General features: G+C 37.9%; 1 protein-coding gene across 12 annotated transcripts in view; it reads right to left on the bottom strand.

Moving 5' to 3' along the window:
- The window catches only part of LOC145248018 (armadillo repeat-containing protein 8-like), a 214175-nt gene that overhangs the window by 118145 nt on the left and 78205 nt on the right, over window positions 1-17825 (bottom strand). For all 12 annotated transcript variants that reach the window (XM_080109718.1, XM_080109723.1, XM_080109715.1 and 9 more), the window contains exons 9-10: window positions 11555-11706; window positions 246-455 (exon numbers count right to left, since the gene is read on the bottom strand). In XM_080109718.1, coding sequence (XP_079965844.1) covers window positions 246-455; window positions 11555-11706 — 362 coding nt within the window. The remainder of the gene's footprint in view (window positions 1-245; window positions 456-11554; window positions 11707-17825) is intronic.

Genomic DNA, 17825 nt, shown 5'->3' on the forward strand with positions numbered 1-17825 from the left:
TAGAAGGATATCTCCTCCACTGACTGAGGACCAAAAAAATAATGTGTTGCATCAGAAGAGATACAACAGTTTGCTCCTAACCAAAAAGCCAAATAAAAATAAATGTGATCACTTTATGCAAGTAATTATGTTATTTCATAAATTATTCTCATATCAATTGTCATCCACATTTGGAAGAAATTGAAATAAATTTGTTATGTCCTCAAATTATGATACCAGCCCACTTTCGGGAATAAAGTACATACCTTCTTTTGCATTGTCTGTGAACTGCTGATCTGCTGGACATTGGTATACTTAAGATACTCTGATAATGTACGAATGAGGTGGTCAGATATAGATGCAACTTTCTGCAGTTCAGAATTCACTTCTATAAGGTAGGCCAGAGTTTCAGCCCCTTCTACATTCTCTTCCAATGTTCGATCCTTTTTGCACATACGAATAAGCGTTGGCAATGTCTGCAAAAAAAAAAAAAAAAAAAAAAAAAATGAATGTCACTGCATCAACTGTTTTTTTTTTTTTATTAGAATAGGGAACCCGATTAGGAATGCAAGTCAATATTTCAGAATGTTGCAAAAAAACTGAGGTTTAGAAACTTTTGTAATAACAGTGTACATGTATAATTGATTGTTGGTATTTTGAACAGAATGGCCATTTTAGAGATGTACAAACATTTAGCCTTTCACAAACACTAGTCAGCACATAACAAAATCATTGATGTGTAAAATCAAAGTTTGCCTCTCTCTCAAGAAACTATTTCACATTACTACTCATAAGATAGTCGTTTAGTCATCATCTACCACAACACTGCCCTTAATTTCCGGTGAAGATGAGATTGTCATGCAGCAAGTTCTTAGTGGGGGGAAAAAAAAAAATTTTTTTTTTTAAATTGTGAGACTTATTATCAGAGTTATGTACTACTTGGGATAATATGCTTTTAAAATTAACCCTCCACTCTATAATAAAGATCAATATATATATATTTGTATATAAATTTATTAATATTTATGAACCTCATCATAGAATTTTCTTTTTTTTTTTTTAAACCATTATTTCTAAATTCATCCAATTCTATCCTAAAATGTTCTATAACAGAATACTATCACTTAGAGTTAATCAACGCCTTTAACCGTAAAAGAACAAACCAGGATAAAAATAGTCAGAATAATGCAAATTATCAATCCTCCTTTAAAAAATTCTGTAACATGTCAGTAATTATTTTTGAACATTTTAGTTTAATATAATGTGATGTAGACAGTAGGAATTTGAAGCAAGATACTAAGTTTGCTTCTGCAACAATCTAAGGAAATTGTGGGTTCATGACTAACATTAGTGTATAATTGATAACAAATCAGGTTTTAAGACCTCACAAAAATGGAATGAATGCCTTCTGGTTGACACTGGTAAACAAACAGATAAAACCAAGCTGTGCATATTATTTGGATTCTTCAGACTACTGTTCTCATCTCGAGTTCAGAGACATAAAACCAACTTGTTTGGTTTTTCATCACAGGGTCAATTTTTAATAAAGAGAAAAATTTATTTTAAGAAATGGGGGCGAAAATATATAAGACTTTTTTTTTTTTTTTTTTAATTTATTCCTGTTCACCTCTAACAAGGCATATCGACACTTAAACGTAAGAGGTTACTGTTTCTGACCATGCCTAGGAAAAATTAACAAGATGTTGGTTTACATTACATTTAAACTTCTGCTTATCAGTACAGTCAGGGAAACAAGTATCAGGAAGGGAATTCCAAAGTCTGGCTGTTTGAGGGAAGAAACTATTAGAGTAGAAAGCTTTCTGGCAATTAGAGACCTCAGTGAAAGGGTGTGATTTTGTTGCTAAGCAGGTTTACCAGCCATATGTACGTCAAGAGGGTACATTCAGATAGGACTTAAAATATCTATAGTAGAATGACACTGCTTAAATCCATACTGTTTGTCAGAGAGAAGATTAGCTTTTGCAAGGTGGTGGACTAGTGCTTGATTAATTAAGGTCTTGAAGATTTTAGCGAAGGGAAGGAGGAGACTGATAGGGCAACAATTGAGGGAGTTCTTTCATCAGAACTCTTGTACACTGGTACCACAGAAGCCATCTTCCAGCTATTAGAGAAACAAGATTCAGCAAAGAATTTATTGTAGAGTTTGGAAAGTATGGGGGCTAGCTCAGCTGAGCATTTCTTAAATAGTATAGCAGAGATGAGATCAGACCCACATGCATTGGAGGTGCATAAGTTTTTTATCGCGGATATGAGAAGGGGTGATTTTCACATCATCTAGTGTGGCTTCAGTCAGCATAGGGAAATTTATGAGAGTTATTTGTTGACTCTAAGGTGAAGTTGGAGGCGAATAGCCGGACAAGCAGTTCTGCCTTCTCAGTTGCGATCTTCTGGTTGCTGGATAGTGGGGAAATTACTTACAGCCCTTTATTCACTACACTATTATAGATTTTCCAGAAATCGCAAGTTCTTATCTTTTGCAATTATATGCGTTCCCTGGTTATTTCAACATGCTTTCTTTTGACTGTTGCTATTTCTCTCTTATGATTTCTAGCATATATAAAGTTTTGCCTATTTGTATTTGACTTATGACGTATGAACCGGCAGACTGCATGCTGTCTTCATGCAATGGCAGCCGCACAATCTGTAGTGAACCATGGGGGTAAGTGGGGCTTGCTATAATACTTCCATGTGGGAATGTGCTTCAATGACCGCTTTGCACAATTCAGTTATCTCACTGGCACACTGTTCAGCAGAAAGAGAGAAGATATTGCTTCATAGGGCATCTCTGATGATGGCTTTGATAGTACGTAGTTGTTTTGAGTAATGGCTCCTCACCTTAAAGTTTGGATTTACGCATGATGTCCACTGATATCACTAGCTGGTCTGCACTTCTAAGTGGATTGTGATCATTAGTCACACAATCCTTGAGTACTGTGGTGAGGAATAGGTCTAGAAGTGAGGCCTGCTGGTGTTCACAATCTGGGAGGCAGGTTGGGAACATAACTGTCTGTGTGAGAGAATGAGCTATAGAGAAGCTATAAGTAGAGCGTTCAGTTGTATCAGTGCAACCTAAGAAACCAAGCCAATTTTTATGGTAGACATTAAAGTCACCAAACACATGTATTTGGGTGTTACTATCTAAAAAGAGAGCTACATCTATATTATCAGAGACATTATCAATTAGGGTACAGTCCTGACTTAAGGGAGAATAGTAGAGGAACTATAAGTAACTAATGTGGTGATGAAAGGCTAGTCGAAAGTGTATAAAAGTCATGTCATTCGATTCAAGACATTGCTCTCTAGTTAAGAGGGAGGGTGCTATGAATATAGACTCCAAGCCCGTGCATATATCTATCAGAGTCCTTACAGCAGAGAGGGAGATATCCTGTCATGTTAAAGTAGAGGGGATTGAGGAGAGTAGGTTTGTTTCACTTAATACTAAGATATCCAAAGAGTATAAGAGGTAAGACTATATTATCTAGATTACTTTAGAAGATATTTTTATGTAGGTTGCAGTTTTGTTGGGTTTTTTTTATTTATTTACAAAACTTTAAAAAAACAAACAGAAAGATTTTACAATTTAATATTACTTTTTTAGTAGGCATTTTTATTTTTAAATAAGAAAAATTTAAGTTGCTTGGTTTTTCATTACAAGGTCGATAGGGAAAGTTTTATTTTAAGAGTAGCAGGTATATTAAATATTTATTTTTTAACGCAAGTACAAAGCTTTATAATACACAAAGGCAGAAATTATGTTGTTCCAGTGCAGCTCCTTAATCAATGATCGAGAAAAACTGTTAGAATGAACCAATTTTAATTTTCGTCTTAATTCAGAGTGCCTTTTTTTTCGGAGAGCTGGATTTTCCCTACATTATAAAACAACTTTCTGTTTCTTAGTGGGTCAGCACTAGGAAGTTTTTTTTTTTGTTGTTTGTTTTAATTAAAAGTGTATTGTTTTATAAATTTGTTATTTTTAATGTAGGGAAAATCCTGACCCTCCCAAAATTGGGCACTCTGAGCAAAAATTAAAACAGCTTCAGTCAACAATGCAAAACAGTTTTAAGTAATGAAAAAAAAAAAATAGGTATTATCTTGTTATTTTGCTCACAGGAAAAAGTTTATAAACTTATTTTTTATCTACCATCACACACCCTTTTTTATATTTTAATAAGTCTTTCCCTACACTGATATTGTGACAAAAACAACAAATAACTTGAATTTTTTTAAATATTGAAATGTCTACCAAACTAATATAAATATTGAAATGTAAAATAACTATTCTTGCTTAAAACAAGTGAAGCATGCATGGTCCTCTGTGAATGCACAGTGAACGAGGCATAAAAAAATGACTAAGTTCAGCATTTACCCCCCCCCATTTACCCCAAGTGTTTTTATTAGTCCTAAAAGAGCCCCTAGGGTACACCCAAGAGTTATCGCGAAGTATAGACAAACAAAGAAATCAGTTGGTTATAACTTTTCGGAAAGTTTTATAAAAATTAAAAGCATCAATTTTTTTTTAATAAGCTCAAAAGTGTCAATTTTAGCCATTTTAAACCGAAAGGTACACCGGGGGGGGGGGGGGCAGAATCTTCCTGGAGAATCTGTTCTGTTACTCTTTTATTCATATCATGTTTATGCAAAGTTTCAAAAAATTCCAAGGCATAGTTATTGAGAAAAGTGCGGACAGACAAACGGACAAGGGTGAATTTACAGGTCCACTCTCCTTTTGTCAAGGGACCAGAAAAATGTTTATATATTTGTTAGAATTGTGACAATGTTGGGGGATTAAAAGGGTTGATATTCCACAAAGACAAATGTTGGGATTCAAATGGTGAAAAAAAAAAAATATGAAGAGGCAGAAAAAGAAAAGGAATGAAAGAAAAAGTTCAAACTAAAATACTTGTGGGAGTCAAAGGATTGATAAAAAAAAAAAATTCTGTTTCTTCTCAAAAAAGAAAACCTCAGAGTTATTTTGAGCAATAAAAAGAAAATGGAATCTGATAAAGAAACGAGAGCTTTATTGGATTCACTTTTCCTGAAGATTTGTAAAATAAAAATTCTTTGACATTTTGATAATAAAAAGTAATGGCATTTATCTAGATATTAAGCATCTTCCACTGAGGGTGGTCCTATCAAGCAAATTCGTTGGGGGAGGGGGAGTAATCCCAGGAGGGTGGAGGTTGGGACTAGATTTGATCATGTTTTTTTTTTTATTATTTTAAACAGGATAAGAATTTGACCTATATCTGAAACAAGACGCTGCTGAGCAAGTTTTCTGAAACATGTCAAGTAGTAAGAATTGCTAGTTAAAAACTGAAAAGGATTGCATAACTTAACATGGATAAAACAAAGTTGATAATTGAATTACCTGCCAAAAGATCCTTTTCCGTAGTTAAAGTTTTGATAACTAATTAAAAAAAGTTTGAGTTTAATGCAAATTTAGCAAACACCTTTGTGATTTCGGGGACCAACCTGAGGGTAGCAGGAACAGTAGCAGGAAGAGATAAATGATACAGAAGAAAAAGAAGGGCATGTTGTAAACCCATTAACCACTCCAATGTCGAAAAGACAGATCCTCACACATATTAGAACCAGTAAATGTGGCAAGAAATTAAATGAATTAAATTCTATTGGGGGGGGGGATGAAGCTTCGCAGCTAATTCTCAATATAAGTAAATGCATGAGTGAGCTTCGATGACTCTCTGCTGTCCATCAGAGTACACACCATTGGAATCTGACCCTCAACTTGGGGTTGAAATGACTGAACTCAAAAATTACCCAGACTCAACTCTGCTCTCCACCAGAATCTACGCCATTGCAAGATGGATCCAGCTCTGCTCGCCCACTAAATCCACACCGTTAAGAGATGGACTTAGCTCTGCTCTCCATCAAAATCCATGCTACCAAGAGGCTGCACCTTGACTTGAGGTTAAATTTGCTAAACTCAAAAATCATCCCAACTTTACCAAAAGTGTCATCCAGACATAAATATTAAGATTTTAAATCAGAGACTTGTGAATGATCAGAGTTGTATAAGCTTTCAACGAATAATTATTGTTACTTTATTCAAAACTAGTGGGGAGTACCCAGCGTTGCCGGGTGTTTGTAGGTGTGTGTGTTTTTGGGTAAATGAAAAGAAAAATCGTTGGTTGTTAAAAAAAAAAACAAAAAAAAAAAAACAAAGCCTTGACGCGCAGTTGGAAAATAGTAAAGTCTGAAAAAAAACAAAAAAAAAAACAGGTGCCCGTTTTTGATGAGTTATTGACGTGAACTTTGAGTGCGGGACAGTGTTTTATTTACCGCTAGTCTGTTGGCTTTTTTTTTTATACGAAAAAGCTTAATGCACATGCGGCGATCGTAAGCAATAGCTATTCAGCAGTTAACATTTTCTGCAGGACAGTTTTTAATGAGGTCAATAACCCAGTTTGTTTGTTTTTACCTAACTTTGGGGAAGACCGGGGGGAGTGTCTCATCTCAAAATGAAAGCAACCGTCTGATATGACGATAAGCCAACATTGAACAAACTTTTTTTTCGCTTTTTTTATACCGAAAAACGAAAGTAACACGTGCCGATCCGAAAATGTTGAATATTTAACGTTTCAAAGTCGGTCAAATTAAATAGAGAGGCGACCACCATTGTTAAGTCATAGATATTATGATTTAGACGCGATATAAAAAGTTTTAAGAAGTTGTGAGGTGACCAATCGGTTCTCTGAAAAAAGCCTTTTGAAGACATACACAAAAAGCGAACATACATACATTTTTGCTTTTATATATAACTAGCGGGGGGTACCCGGCGATGCCCGGGTGTCTTGAGGTAAATCCAAACTCCGAGGGGGGGGGGTTAAATAATAATAAAACAATGTTTTGGTAGGTGAGTATGAGAATCGAACCCGTACCCTTGAGTTTGAAATTAATGTGTGAAAAAAAAAACGTGCGATGTTACCATTAGGCTACCGCGACATACAGTGTAGACGTGTTTGAATTTATTTATCTAACTATAAAAACAGGCGTGCGTGATAAAAGTTAACTTGGCTGCTTCCATTTGACCTAATTAAGAAGGTCAAATAGAAGTCACGCAGCGTCTGAGTTTGTTTATCGAAATTTGACTGTCTGATATACAAGATTGATCAAAGCTGATTGCTTCTGGACGTTTTTCCCGGCGCAATGCCGCGAACACGTCCGTTTGAGTTTAGTTTCACTTTATTTATACTAAAAAGCCCAATCAACACGCGAGAAGCCAAAATAGCAATAATTTTGTAAAAAAAATCGACGTAAATAAATCTATACGCTACGCGCTTTCCTAATTCCTAGATATTATTATACAAGAATAAAAAAGCATTGGAAATGCAAAAGGATATAGGGATGGTATGCCAAAAAGTATACAAACAAGATAGCTATGAATGGCTAGGCACATGGAAATAGAATTGCATCCAAAGTATAGCCCTATAGCTTTTCTCCAATCTTCATTCCGTGCCATCATTACGGTTGTAAAAAGCTATAGGGCTATACTTTGGATGCAATTCTATTTCCATGTGCCTAGCCATTCATAGCTATCTTGTTTGTATACTTTTTGGCATACCATCCCTATATCCTTTTGCATTTCCAATGCTTTTTTATTCTTGTTAATTAGTATTTTTACTTACAGTCTTATTTTTAAACTTACATTCATTGTCTTTTTTAGGAGGCGGCTCATTGCCGCCTCCATTAGTAGCAGGTCGCTTCCTGCTGGGTTTTAGGTCTTTGGGTTTTGGGCCTTAGGAGTTGCCTCTTGGTCCTCCATCGGTTCTATATTACATAGAGAGTGCTACCGCCTCTCTGATAAAACAGTTAGAGTATTATAAAGTTCTAAAATGTTCATACCTTCACTATTAAATTTTTCTTGGTTCGTTCTTTGGCGTTTTGGCAAAGATTTGGCAGTTTTTGATATTTATATTTATAATAGTTTGTGCATGAGGCAGCTTTTTTCCCCTTGGGATCCCTGTTATACCGTGCTTTTGAGTCAGCACGTGAGGCAGCCTTCTTTTTTTCTGGTTCTTTGTTATAAAGAGCACGTGAGGCAGCCTTCTTTTTTTCTGGTTCTTTGTTATAAAGAGCACGTGAGGCAGCCTTCTTTTTTTCTGGTTCTTTGTTATAAAGAGCACGTGAGGCAGTTTTTTCCCCTTGGGATCCCTGTTATACCGTACTTTTGAGTCAGCACGTGAGGCAGCCTTCTTTGCCTCAGGATTTGCATGATACTTAATTTTTATTGTTTCAGCATTTTTCTGATAGTATTCTTTTTGCTCAGATAATACCTTGACTTTGTTTTTTTCATAGTCTATATTTCTCTGAGCTTTTTTACTACGTGCTGACTTTGGCATTTTTTATTAAATGTAAACATATAACACTTATGTGTATCTTACTATAATATCACTTATCTTATAGCAAGACAACTCTCATAGAATTGAGATACTGCCCCGTCACCAATAGTTAAAGTGTGGAACGGTATATACACCAATAGTGTAGTTGTTATCTTTATATGAAGTCCTAATCAGTGACAGTGTGAGGTTACTTGGTTAATTTATTGTAGTTTATTTTAGAAAACTTACTTGTTTTTATTAGTAGATTGTGTATAGTAGCCACAATATCTAGTTATTTTTGTGGCTAGGGCTTGGATTTTGATTCTTTTTGGTCAGCTTCCAGTGAGTTCTTAGAAGATGACTTTCTTGCAGTTTCTTTTGCGGTTAATTTAACTTATTTCCTTTGGCGTTTGGTGAGTTCTTAGAAGAACTGGTCTGATCTACTTTTCTTAGCGAGCGAAGAGATTCAGCTGCATTTAACAATGGTTGCTATAGTGTATTTTTGCGCATGCGTGAGAATTTCAAGTTTCCTCCTTATTTTTCAATAGTTTGACAGTAGTCATGTGTCTTTCTGCCAAGAGCGACAGACGTCAGTGTTAGCCGTGATCGTCTAGAGGTTAGGACCCCATGTTGTGGCCGTGCTAACCTAGGTTCGAATCCTGGTCACAGCATTGACATTTTGTACATATTTTACAGTCCAAAATCTGGAGAATTATTTGTTTTTATAACATTGTTTTTTGACGTCGTACTTGCTGATAGGTTACTCTTATAACAATTTTGATCAACTGAGATAAAGATTTTGTGGTTTCATTAACGCTGGTGGGTTACTGTTTAAAGAAAAAAACCTTAACGTTCACCTCAAATATTCAGCGTCCAAGAAATATAGGCCACTGGCAAACTGGAATGTCTGTGAGCATCCGGTGTATTATTTGGAGCTGTCCCTTTTGAGAGAAGTTCCGTGTTCGAAGTGGTCTGTCTACATTGGGTATAAGTGTTTAAAACTTGTTATTACACGTAATCTTATTTAATTATGGAGTTAGCTAAAAAGCGATGGGTCACTGCACTTCTCCGTGTAAAGAGCAGTTGATTGATGCTTGAACTGTTGTCAGAGACTGTTCGTACACCGAGATACATCGTCTCAAAAGAAAGAAGAAGAAGAAAGAAGAAAGCAGAAGAAGAAAGAAGAACAATTGGCCATTTTTGTACCCCTTTTTTTTTTAGCTCCTTTTGACATTTTAACCGACGTTCTGACACTCGCTGGATTCGTAAGACGCTTCTCTGTAAGAATATGTGCTTTTTGAAACTTATAAGTTGATTTTAGTTGAGATTTGGATAGTTTTGTTTTGTAGGCGTATATAGGCGTGTACGGGCCATCCCTATATAGAGAGTGCTACCGCCTCTCTGATAGGACCTATATACACAGTTTTAAGCGATAGTAACGACCCCAGGAGCGTGTGCGAGAAAAGCCTTTTGAAGACATACACGAAATGGTCACACACATTTTGCCTTTTATATATATAGAAGACTAGCGAGGAGTACCCGGCGTTGCCCGAGTGTTTTTCGGGGTATGTGAAAGTCGCGCAGTTGGAAAATAGTAAAGTGTTAAAAAAACAAACAGGTGCGCATTTTTGATTGACGTGACGGCGATAGGTATTCAACAGTTACGATTTTGTGCGGGACAGTTTTGAATAAATCGGTTTGTTTGTTTTTAAAAACCCGCTCTCTGTTTATTAGGAGGAGCGAAATGAAAGCTACAGTCTGATATGAAGTCGACATTGACCAAACTGGCTCTGGGCCTGTGATTAGAGTCGAGGGATACCCGGCGTTGCCCGGGTGTTTTTTGGGGTATGTGAAAAAAAAAAAACAGGTGCCCGTGAAAAAAAAACAAAGCCTTCACAACGCGCAGTTGGAAAATAGTAAAGTGTTTAAAAAAAAAAAACAGGTGAGCGTTTTTGATTGACGTGACGGCGATAGGTATTCAGCAGTTATTTTGTGCGGGACAGTTTTGAATGAGGTGAATAAACCGGTTTGTTTGTTTTTAAAAATCCGCTCCGTTTATTAGGAGGAGCGAAATGAAAGCTACAGTCTGATATGACGAAGTCAACAAACGTTACTTAGCTCTCTTGAGACAACTGGCTTGCGGCCTGTGATTAGAGTCGAGCTTCGCTTTTTTTTTATACCAAAAACCGAATGTAACGCGTGCCGATGTGGGAAATGTGGAATAATTAACGTTTGAAAGTCAATAAAATTAAATAGACAGGCGAGCTCCGCGGATAACTCTGAGATATTACAATTTATAGATGATATAAAAAGTTTTAAGAAGTTGTGAAGCGAGCAAACGCTTCTCTGAAAGAAGCCTTTTGTGGACATCGAGGAAAAGCGAACATACATACACACATACATTTTCGCTTTTATACATATAGAAGGCTAATTGCCAAGATGTTATTCTTTTTGTCTCACAGTGATACAGACTTTGGTGACTAGTGCCAGACAATTTTCTCTCTTGATCTTATACAACATGGGTAGAATGGTGATTTGTCGGACATGATCTTTCAAAACCCAGGGCCTTCAGAGTGACTACCAAACACCAAGTGACAAACTGGGACCTAGAACTGAATTTGATTTTGTCACTCACCGGACATCATTGGAGGAGTAAGGGGTACAGAATTATCACAATTTAAATATAAATCTAATAATTAAAGAAAGAACTCCTTTTAAAGTCAGAATTTAGAATGATGGACACGATTATTGCATTTGTTGATAAAAAAATTTGTAAATAAAAAAACCTGCACTTTAAATTTCAAAAAAAAAAAAAAAATGTAACATATTTCCTCCCCTTTTCTTAAAGTAAGTATTTCTCTATATTAAAAACTTACATTGTGCCGAAAAACCAAGCAACTATTTTATTATGTCTATTTACCAATGCCATGCACGTCAAGTCAACCAGTGTCGAATTGAAGGCATTCCTTCTGTTTTACTTATTTTTAAAATCTCATTGATCCATGATAACAATCGATAGAATTGGATTTTAAATTGGTATAAAATATTCCAATTGGTTGCAGAAGTATCTACAAGGTCCATCACGCATCCCTAACTTATTACTCATAGTTTTTCAAATGAACTACACATTTGTATTCTAGAAACTAAAGTTTTGGAAATGTTTTTGGGTTTTTATTTTTTTTTAATTGAATTTAAAATCTATGAGTCCAACTCACCTTCAACATTATGATGGGGTCACTGGCACTAAGGGCACCCCCTCGATATAAATAAGTCAAGCACTTGGCAGCTGCCATCTGCATTTCAGACGTCTTGTCACGATTACGAAGACGTACCAACATTTCTGGAACAGTCTCTTTCTTGTTACCTCCTGTAAAGACAAGATTTAAGAGTTTTCTATTACTACTACAATTGGCTGTACCCATGTAATTTACACAATAATATTGTTAATATGGAAAACAGCATTTCACATCTACCTTGTTTTATTGTTTTTCATAACATTTAAATTTAATTACATTTTAGCTTTAATAATTTCACAATTTAATTTATCATATAATTATTATATTTCAATATTTTTCATTTCTTTTTTCTGGAATAATTTTCAGTTCACACTTTAGAAATTTGTAAAAAAAGAAAAACAAAAAACATGATTGTCATGGTGTTATTTGATATATTATAATGTTAAAGAAATTCATAGTATATGAACATAATAAAATTTTATTAATTTGGAAAAAAAAAAAAATTTATATAATCTTTGATATTCAAAGTCGAGGAATTCAATTTTGTATAAGTATGAAAATGAATTCCCCATTTAAAACTGGTTATATCATGAAATGAATAAACAAAGGCGTAGAATGTGGATTGTCACATAAAATTGGTCATTGAAGTTATCTTTATATAAAAAGGGCAAAATGTGTGTGGGTGTATGTGTTTGTATGTCTCGCAAAAACTTTCAACAGAGGTGACGGATCCTGACTAGCTCGACCCTTCAGACGATAAATATCGAAAAATTGGCCAAAAACATTTATTACTTTACCCTAAACTGGACAGCTTTGTACAAGGAGTGGTAGCTTTTTTCACCAACATTTTAGCAAGTCATCATCACCGTTGGATAATTTCAATGCTCTTGACTTCCAGTCGCACGATGGAGACATCGGCAAAGACGTCACTTATTTAATTTTTTTTTTTAAAACCTTTTTTCCCCCTCCTCCTTCGCATTACGGGTTCGAGCCTACCTACCTACTACCACTTTTTTTTTAACACCTCTGCCTACTGTTGTTTTGATTCACCTCCCCCATTACTACCACTTTGGGGTGGGGAGATTCCTTACTACACCACCTACACACATCTGGACAGCCCAGCTACAACCCCCTCTCCTCCCAGGGTCTCTTCTACACCACTTAAACACCGGCACACCCACTAGTAATTTATAGAGTTCTAATGATAAAATCTAACATAAAAAATATCCAAAGAGTTTGTAAGAAATTAGTATATGAATAAAGTTCTTGCAAAGCCAAAAATTGGAGAGTAGTCCAAAAGTTGTTTCAAAAGTAAAGCCTCTTATTTTTAACTAAAAAAGTTGAAGAGCTACTGTAGTGTTTCTCACTGAGAACGCAAACGCGAGTTTGTTTTAAGACTTTATTCAGCCGAGAGCCGACCGCAAGTGTCTACATGCTGTCTCTTTCTGCACCGCCCCTTTTTTGCCGGTGTTCCCCCTGTTATCGTCCCCTGTGTACCTATGTACATTACATCTCCCCCCAAAAAAGGTCAGGGTAGACTGCCCTTGTCACCCTTTTGTGGTCGAGGATTATTCTGCCTCAGTATATGACCATTGAAATCCCCCCCCCTTTTTTTTTTTAAGTTAAGAAAAAATAAAAGGTAATTGTTCAATCTTTAGTCAATCCGGACTAAAACGATTCGGTGGACTTATTGTACTGCCCGATCGTCATCGCAGGTCATGCTCACTCACTTTTCTATCTGGCTGCTCATAATCGGGCAAATTCTCATGTGTCAATGGAGTCTGTGGATGTGTGTTATTTTCTGTTGCCATATCTGGAGGCATGTTTAGTTCCGTGAAAATGCGTTCTGGATTGTTTTCACTTGGGGATTGAGGTGCTGGCTCGGTGATACAACGGCGAGACCTGATGTGATTCTGATGACGACGAACCAACCGGCCATCCTGCAATCTGATTAGAAAGGATAAAGGAGATACTCTTTCCAGAATGTGACCAGCCAATCATATGGATCTGGAACCAAAGTTCTGTGCAAATACTGCTTGGTCTTCATCAAATGAACGCATCTGGGCAGATTTGTCATGGTGAAACTTTTGACATTCTTGGTTGTTATATACAATACCTGAGGTGGCGGGCTCCATACGATCCAGATTGGTGCGCAATCTTCGCTTCATCAACAACTCTGCCGGGGTAGATCCCGTTGTTGTGTGAGGCGTTGTCCGGTATGTCAGCAGAAAACGAGATATCTTTGTTTCCAGAGTTCCTCCCGACATTTTTTTAATACCGTTTTTAACCAGCCCAACTTAGCGTTCGGCTAGACCATTTGATGCCTGATAATGTGGACTGACAAATTTGTGTCTGATACCATTCCGTTTCATGAACTCTGCAAATTCTGAACTGGTGAAGCATGGGCCATTATCACTGACAACAATGTGCGGGAGACCATGAGTAGCAAAACAGCGCCTCGACCTTTCAATTGTAGTGGCTGAAGTAGCTGCACTTGTGGTATAGACATCAACCCATTTTGAGTGTGCATCCATAATGACAAGCAGGTATTGGCCATTGTAATCGGCATAATCAACGTGAACCCGCTGCCAAGGATCAGCTGGCCATTCCCAGGGGTGTAGTGGTGCCTTAGCAGGTAGGCTTCTGGAGCACTGGCAAGGGTAACAGTTGTTCACCTTTTTTTCGATGTCAGCATCTATCCCAGGCCACCATACATAGGTCCGGGCGAGGGCCTTCATCTTGACTATGCCAGGGTGGCATTGGTGAAGCTCGTCCAACACTCTCTGCCTGAGATGGTGGGGAATTACAACTCGTGAACCCCACAGCAGACACCCCCTTTCAACACTTAGTTCGTTTTTACGAGCGTGAAATGGTAAATACGGAGCATCATGTGGGAGATTGCACCCTCCATGTTGTGTGGCTTGAACAACCTTAGAGAGGATGGGGTCTTTGCGTGTATGAGCACAAATGTCAGCCTAGTGTTGGGACATCTAACGCTTCCTGCAGGGGGAGACGACTCATTGCGTCGGCAGTGACGATGTGTGAACCAGGCCTATATTCTATTGTGTAATCGTAAGCACTCATCAACAGTGACCAACGTATTATTCTTGGTGGCAGGGTGTCCAATGTTGGCTTTGTTGGGCTAAAGAGGCTGATAAGTGGCTTATGATCCGTAATGATACGGAATGCACATCCAAATAAGTAGTGATGAAACTTTAACCCCAAAGATAATACTCAGTCCCTCCTTGTCCAACTGACTATAATTTTTCTCAGCCAGTGACATTGTTCTCGAAGCAAAAGCAACAGGTTTCTCTGAACCGTCGGCAAAGATGTGCGACAAAACAGCTCCGACACCATATTGACTGGCGTCACAGGTCAGTACCAGTTCCTTCTTCAGGTCATAGTGAACCAGGACATTTGTGGTCTGCAATGCATCTTTGGCTCGCTGAAAAGCTGTTAATTGGGGGGTGCCCCACGTCCAAGAGACACCTTTCCGCAGTAGATAATAGAGGGGGCCCAACTTATCTGCGACGTTGGGGACGTACCTAGCGTAGAACTGGAATAAGTCACATTGCGTGGGGCTGGTGCATCCCGGATGGCACGGATCTTTTCTGCTGTAGGGTGAAAGCCTTCGGAGTCAATCCAATGACCTAAGTAGGTTACGGAGGGTGCCATGAACTTGCACTTGTCCAGACGAACGCGGAGACCAGCTTCTGAGAGTTTCCCTAACACTCGGTCAAGGGTGATCAAGTGTTCCGTGTCTGATGATCCTGTAATTAGCATGTCGTCCTGATAGCATACGACATGTGGTTCATTTGCCAACAAATTGTCCATACAGTGTTGATAGATACCAGGAGCTGATTTTACTCCAAAACTGAGGTGGTTGAACCTGTAGAGACCCCGTGATGTATTGATTGTAAGGTACTGCTTTGAGTTTTCCTCTAACGGAACCTGCAGTAATGCTGATCTCAAGTCAAGCTTGGTGAATTTCTTTCCCTGCACCAATTTTGCATACAAATCATCAATCCTGGGGATAGGGTACTGGTCGAGATTTGAACATTTGTTTATTGTAGTTTTATAATCTCCACACAACCATATTGTTTGGTCAGTTTTGACAACTGCTACTACAGGGGCAGCCCATTCTGAGTATTGTACTGGTTCGATAATACCCAGAGACTCTAGTCGATCCAGCTCCTTGTCAACCTTTTCACTCAATGCAAAGGGCACGTGTCAAGCCTTGCAGAATATGGGCTTTGTTTTCGGGTCAACATTAAGTTTTGCTGTGAAACCCTTCAGTGCGCCCAATTCATCCTTGAAAACATCGGGGTATTTTGCAATAATGTCTTCAATTGCAGGTGTAGTATTTACTGCTTTCAGCTGATGGATGCGTTTCCAGCTGAGTTGCACTACTCATAACCAGTTTCTACCAAGAAGTGCAGGGCCAGAACCAGGAACAATCACTAATAGCAGACGAAACTGTCGGCCATCATAGTCTACCGACATTTGACACGTACCACACGGCGTGATACTTTCTCCCGTGTAGGTTGCTAGTTTCTGTGACATAGGCTTAACTACACCATAGGTTTTCAAATGCATTGCGGCTGATCAATGAAACAGCAGCTCCGGTGTCGATCTCCATCTCGACATTGCGACCATTTATGCCCACCAACACCATCAGGGGCTCGGTTTTGCTATTTGCTGGCAGGTTAAACAGCCTATGCACCGAGGCGCAGTCGCTGCCTGTATCTTCGTCTACTGATTCTTCACTGGTGACCTTGTGGGTTTTACGATTTCCAGCTCTGTCGTTGTACTTCCGGGTCAAATAGGCTGGCAAAATGTGACCGGTTTTGTGACAAAAATTACACGTTGCCTCTTTGAAACAACAGGAGTCGGGGTAATGTTTTCCGTTACATCGGAAACATGGTCTTTGTTTTTGTCTCCATAGTGGAGTAGGCCGTTCAACCTGGTTGACTTTCGTCTGTATTGTAAAATTGGACATTGAACAGGCTGCCATGTCACTAACATTCCTGTCTGCACTTTCCATGGTAAGAGCTATCTGTCGGGCATAAGGAAATGTTAGTTTCCTCTCAGAAAGCAGCCGCCGACGGATTCGGTCATCCATCAATCCAACGACGAGCAAATCTCTCAACATCTCTTCTATCGTATTTCCAAACTCACAAAACTTTGTAATTTTTTTTAAATGAGCAATAAAATCCGAAATGGACTGACCTGGTTGTTGGCGGCACATATAAAAGTTGAATCGCTCAACAATTACGGACAGTGTTGGGTTGCAGTGCTCTTTTAACGAGAGCGAGAGTTCCTCATAACTTTTGTCTCTTAAGCTGTGCGGCGTAACGAGATCCTTCAGCAGAGTAAATGCTTCACCACCACAAACAGAAAGAAGGACGGCTTTTTTCTTTCCTGGATCTTGTATTCAGTTAGCCTCAAAATAATACTCCAATCTTTCTGAGTATATGTCCCAATCATCTCCACTCGGTGAGAATTCGTCGATTTTACCATAAGACGTCATGTTTTTAAAATGCGTGTGTGCAGGTAGAAATATGTCGCTATTTAATTTCTATTAAACGCGATGTTTTTCGGAGAAAAAGTTTAAATAACTTTCCCCTTTATGAGAAATGATCTCATCCTCGTCGCCATGTGGTGTTTCTCACTGAGAACGCAAACGCTGAGTTTGTTTTAAGACTTTATTCAGCCGAGAGCCGACCGCAAGTGTCTACATGCTGTCTCTTTCTGCACCGCCCCTTTTTTGCCGGTGTTCCCCCTGTTATCGTCCCCTGTGTACCTACGTACATTACAGCTACAATAGGACTAATACCATTAAAACGAGCAACCTTTTGTAGTCCAGAATTTATTTTTCTACATAGTCACCATCATTCTCAATACACTTTTACCAGGAATTCAATGACATCTGTTTCTGATGCACATCCATGACAGAGATTGCTTGCTGAGTCTCACACCATTATTATTTGCAATAGAGAAATGAAATTTCCAGGTCGTGAATTCAAATGTTCAGTCATTATTAGCAATGCAATTTGCAATCCACTTTGATCCATTCAGGAAGAATAAAATATGAGCTATTACTTTTGGAATGCTCCTCGAAATATGAAATCTAGTTTAAATAGAATACAAAAAATAGAAAAGGATAAATAATAAGAAAAACAAGAGAAAAAAAGAGAAAAGATGGATGGGATACGAAATAATAGAGATAGAGATAATAGGAAATATAGAG

This window comes from Euprymna scolopes, chromosome 26 (genome assembly GCF_053919585.1).
Source record: "Euprymna scolopes isolate OS-2025 chromosome 26, ASM5391958v1, whole genome shotgun sequence".
Classification (NCBI taxonomy): Eukaryota; Metazoa; Mollusca; class Cephalopoda; order Sepiida; family Sepiolidae; genus Euprymna; species Euprymna scolopes.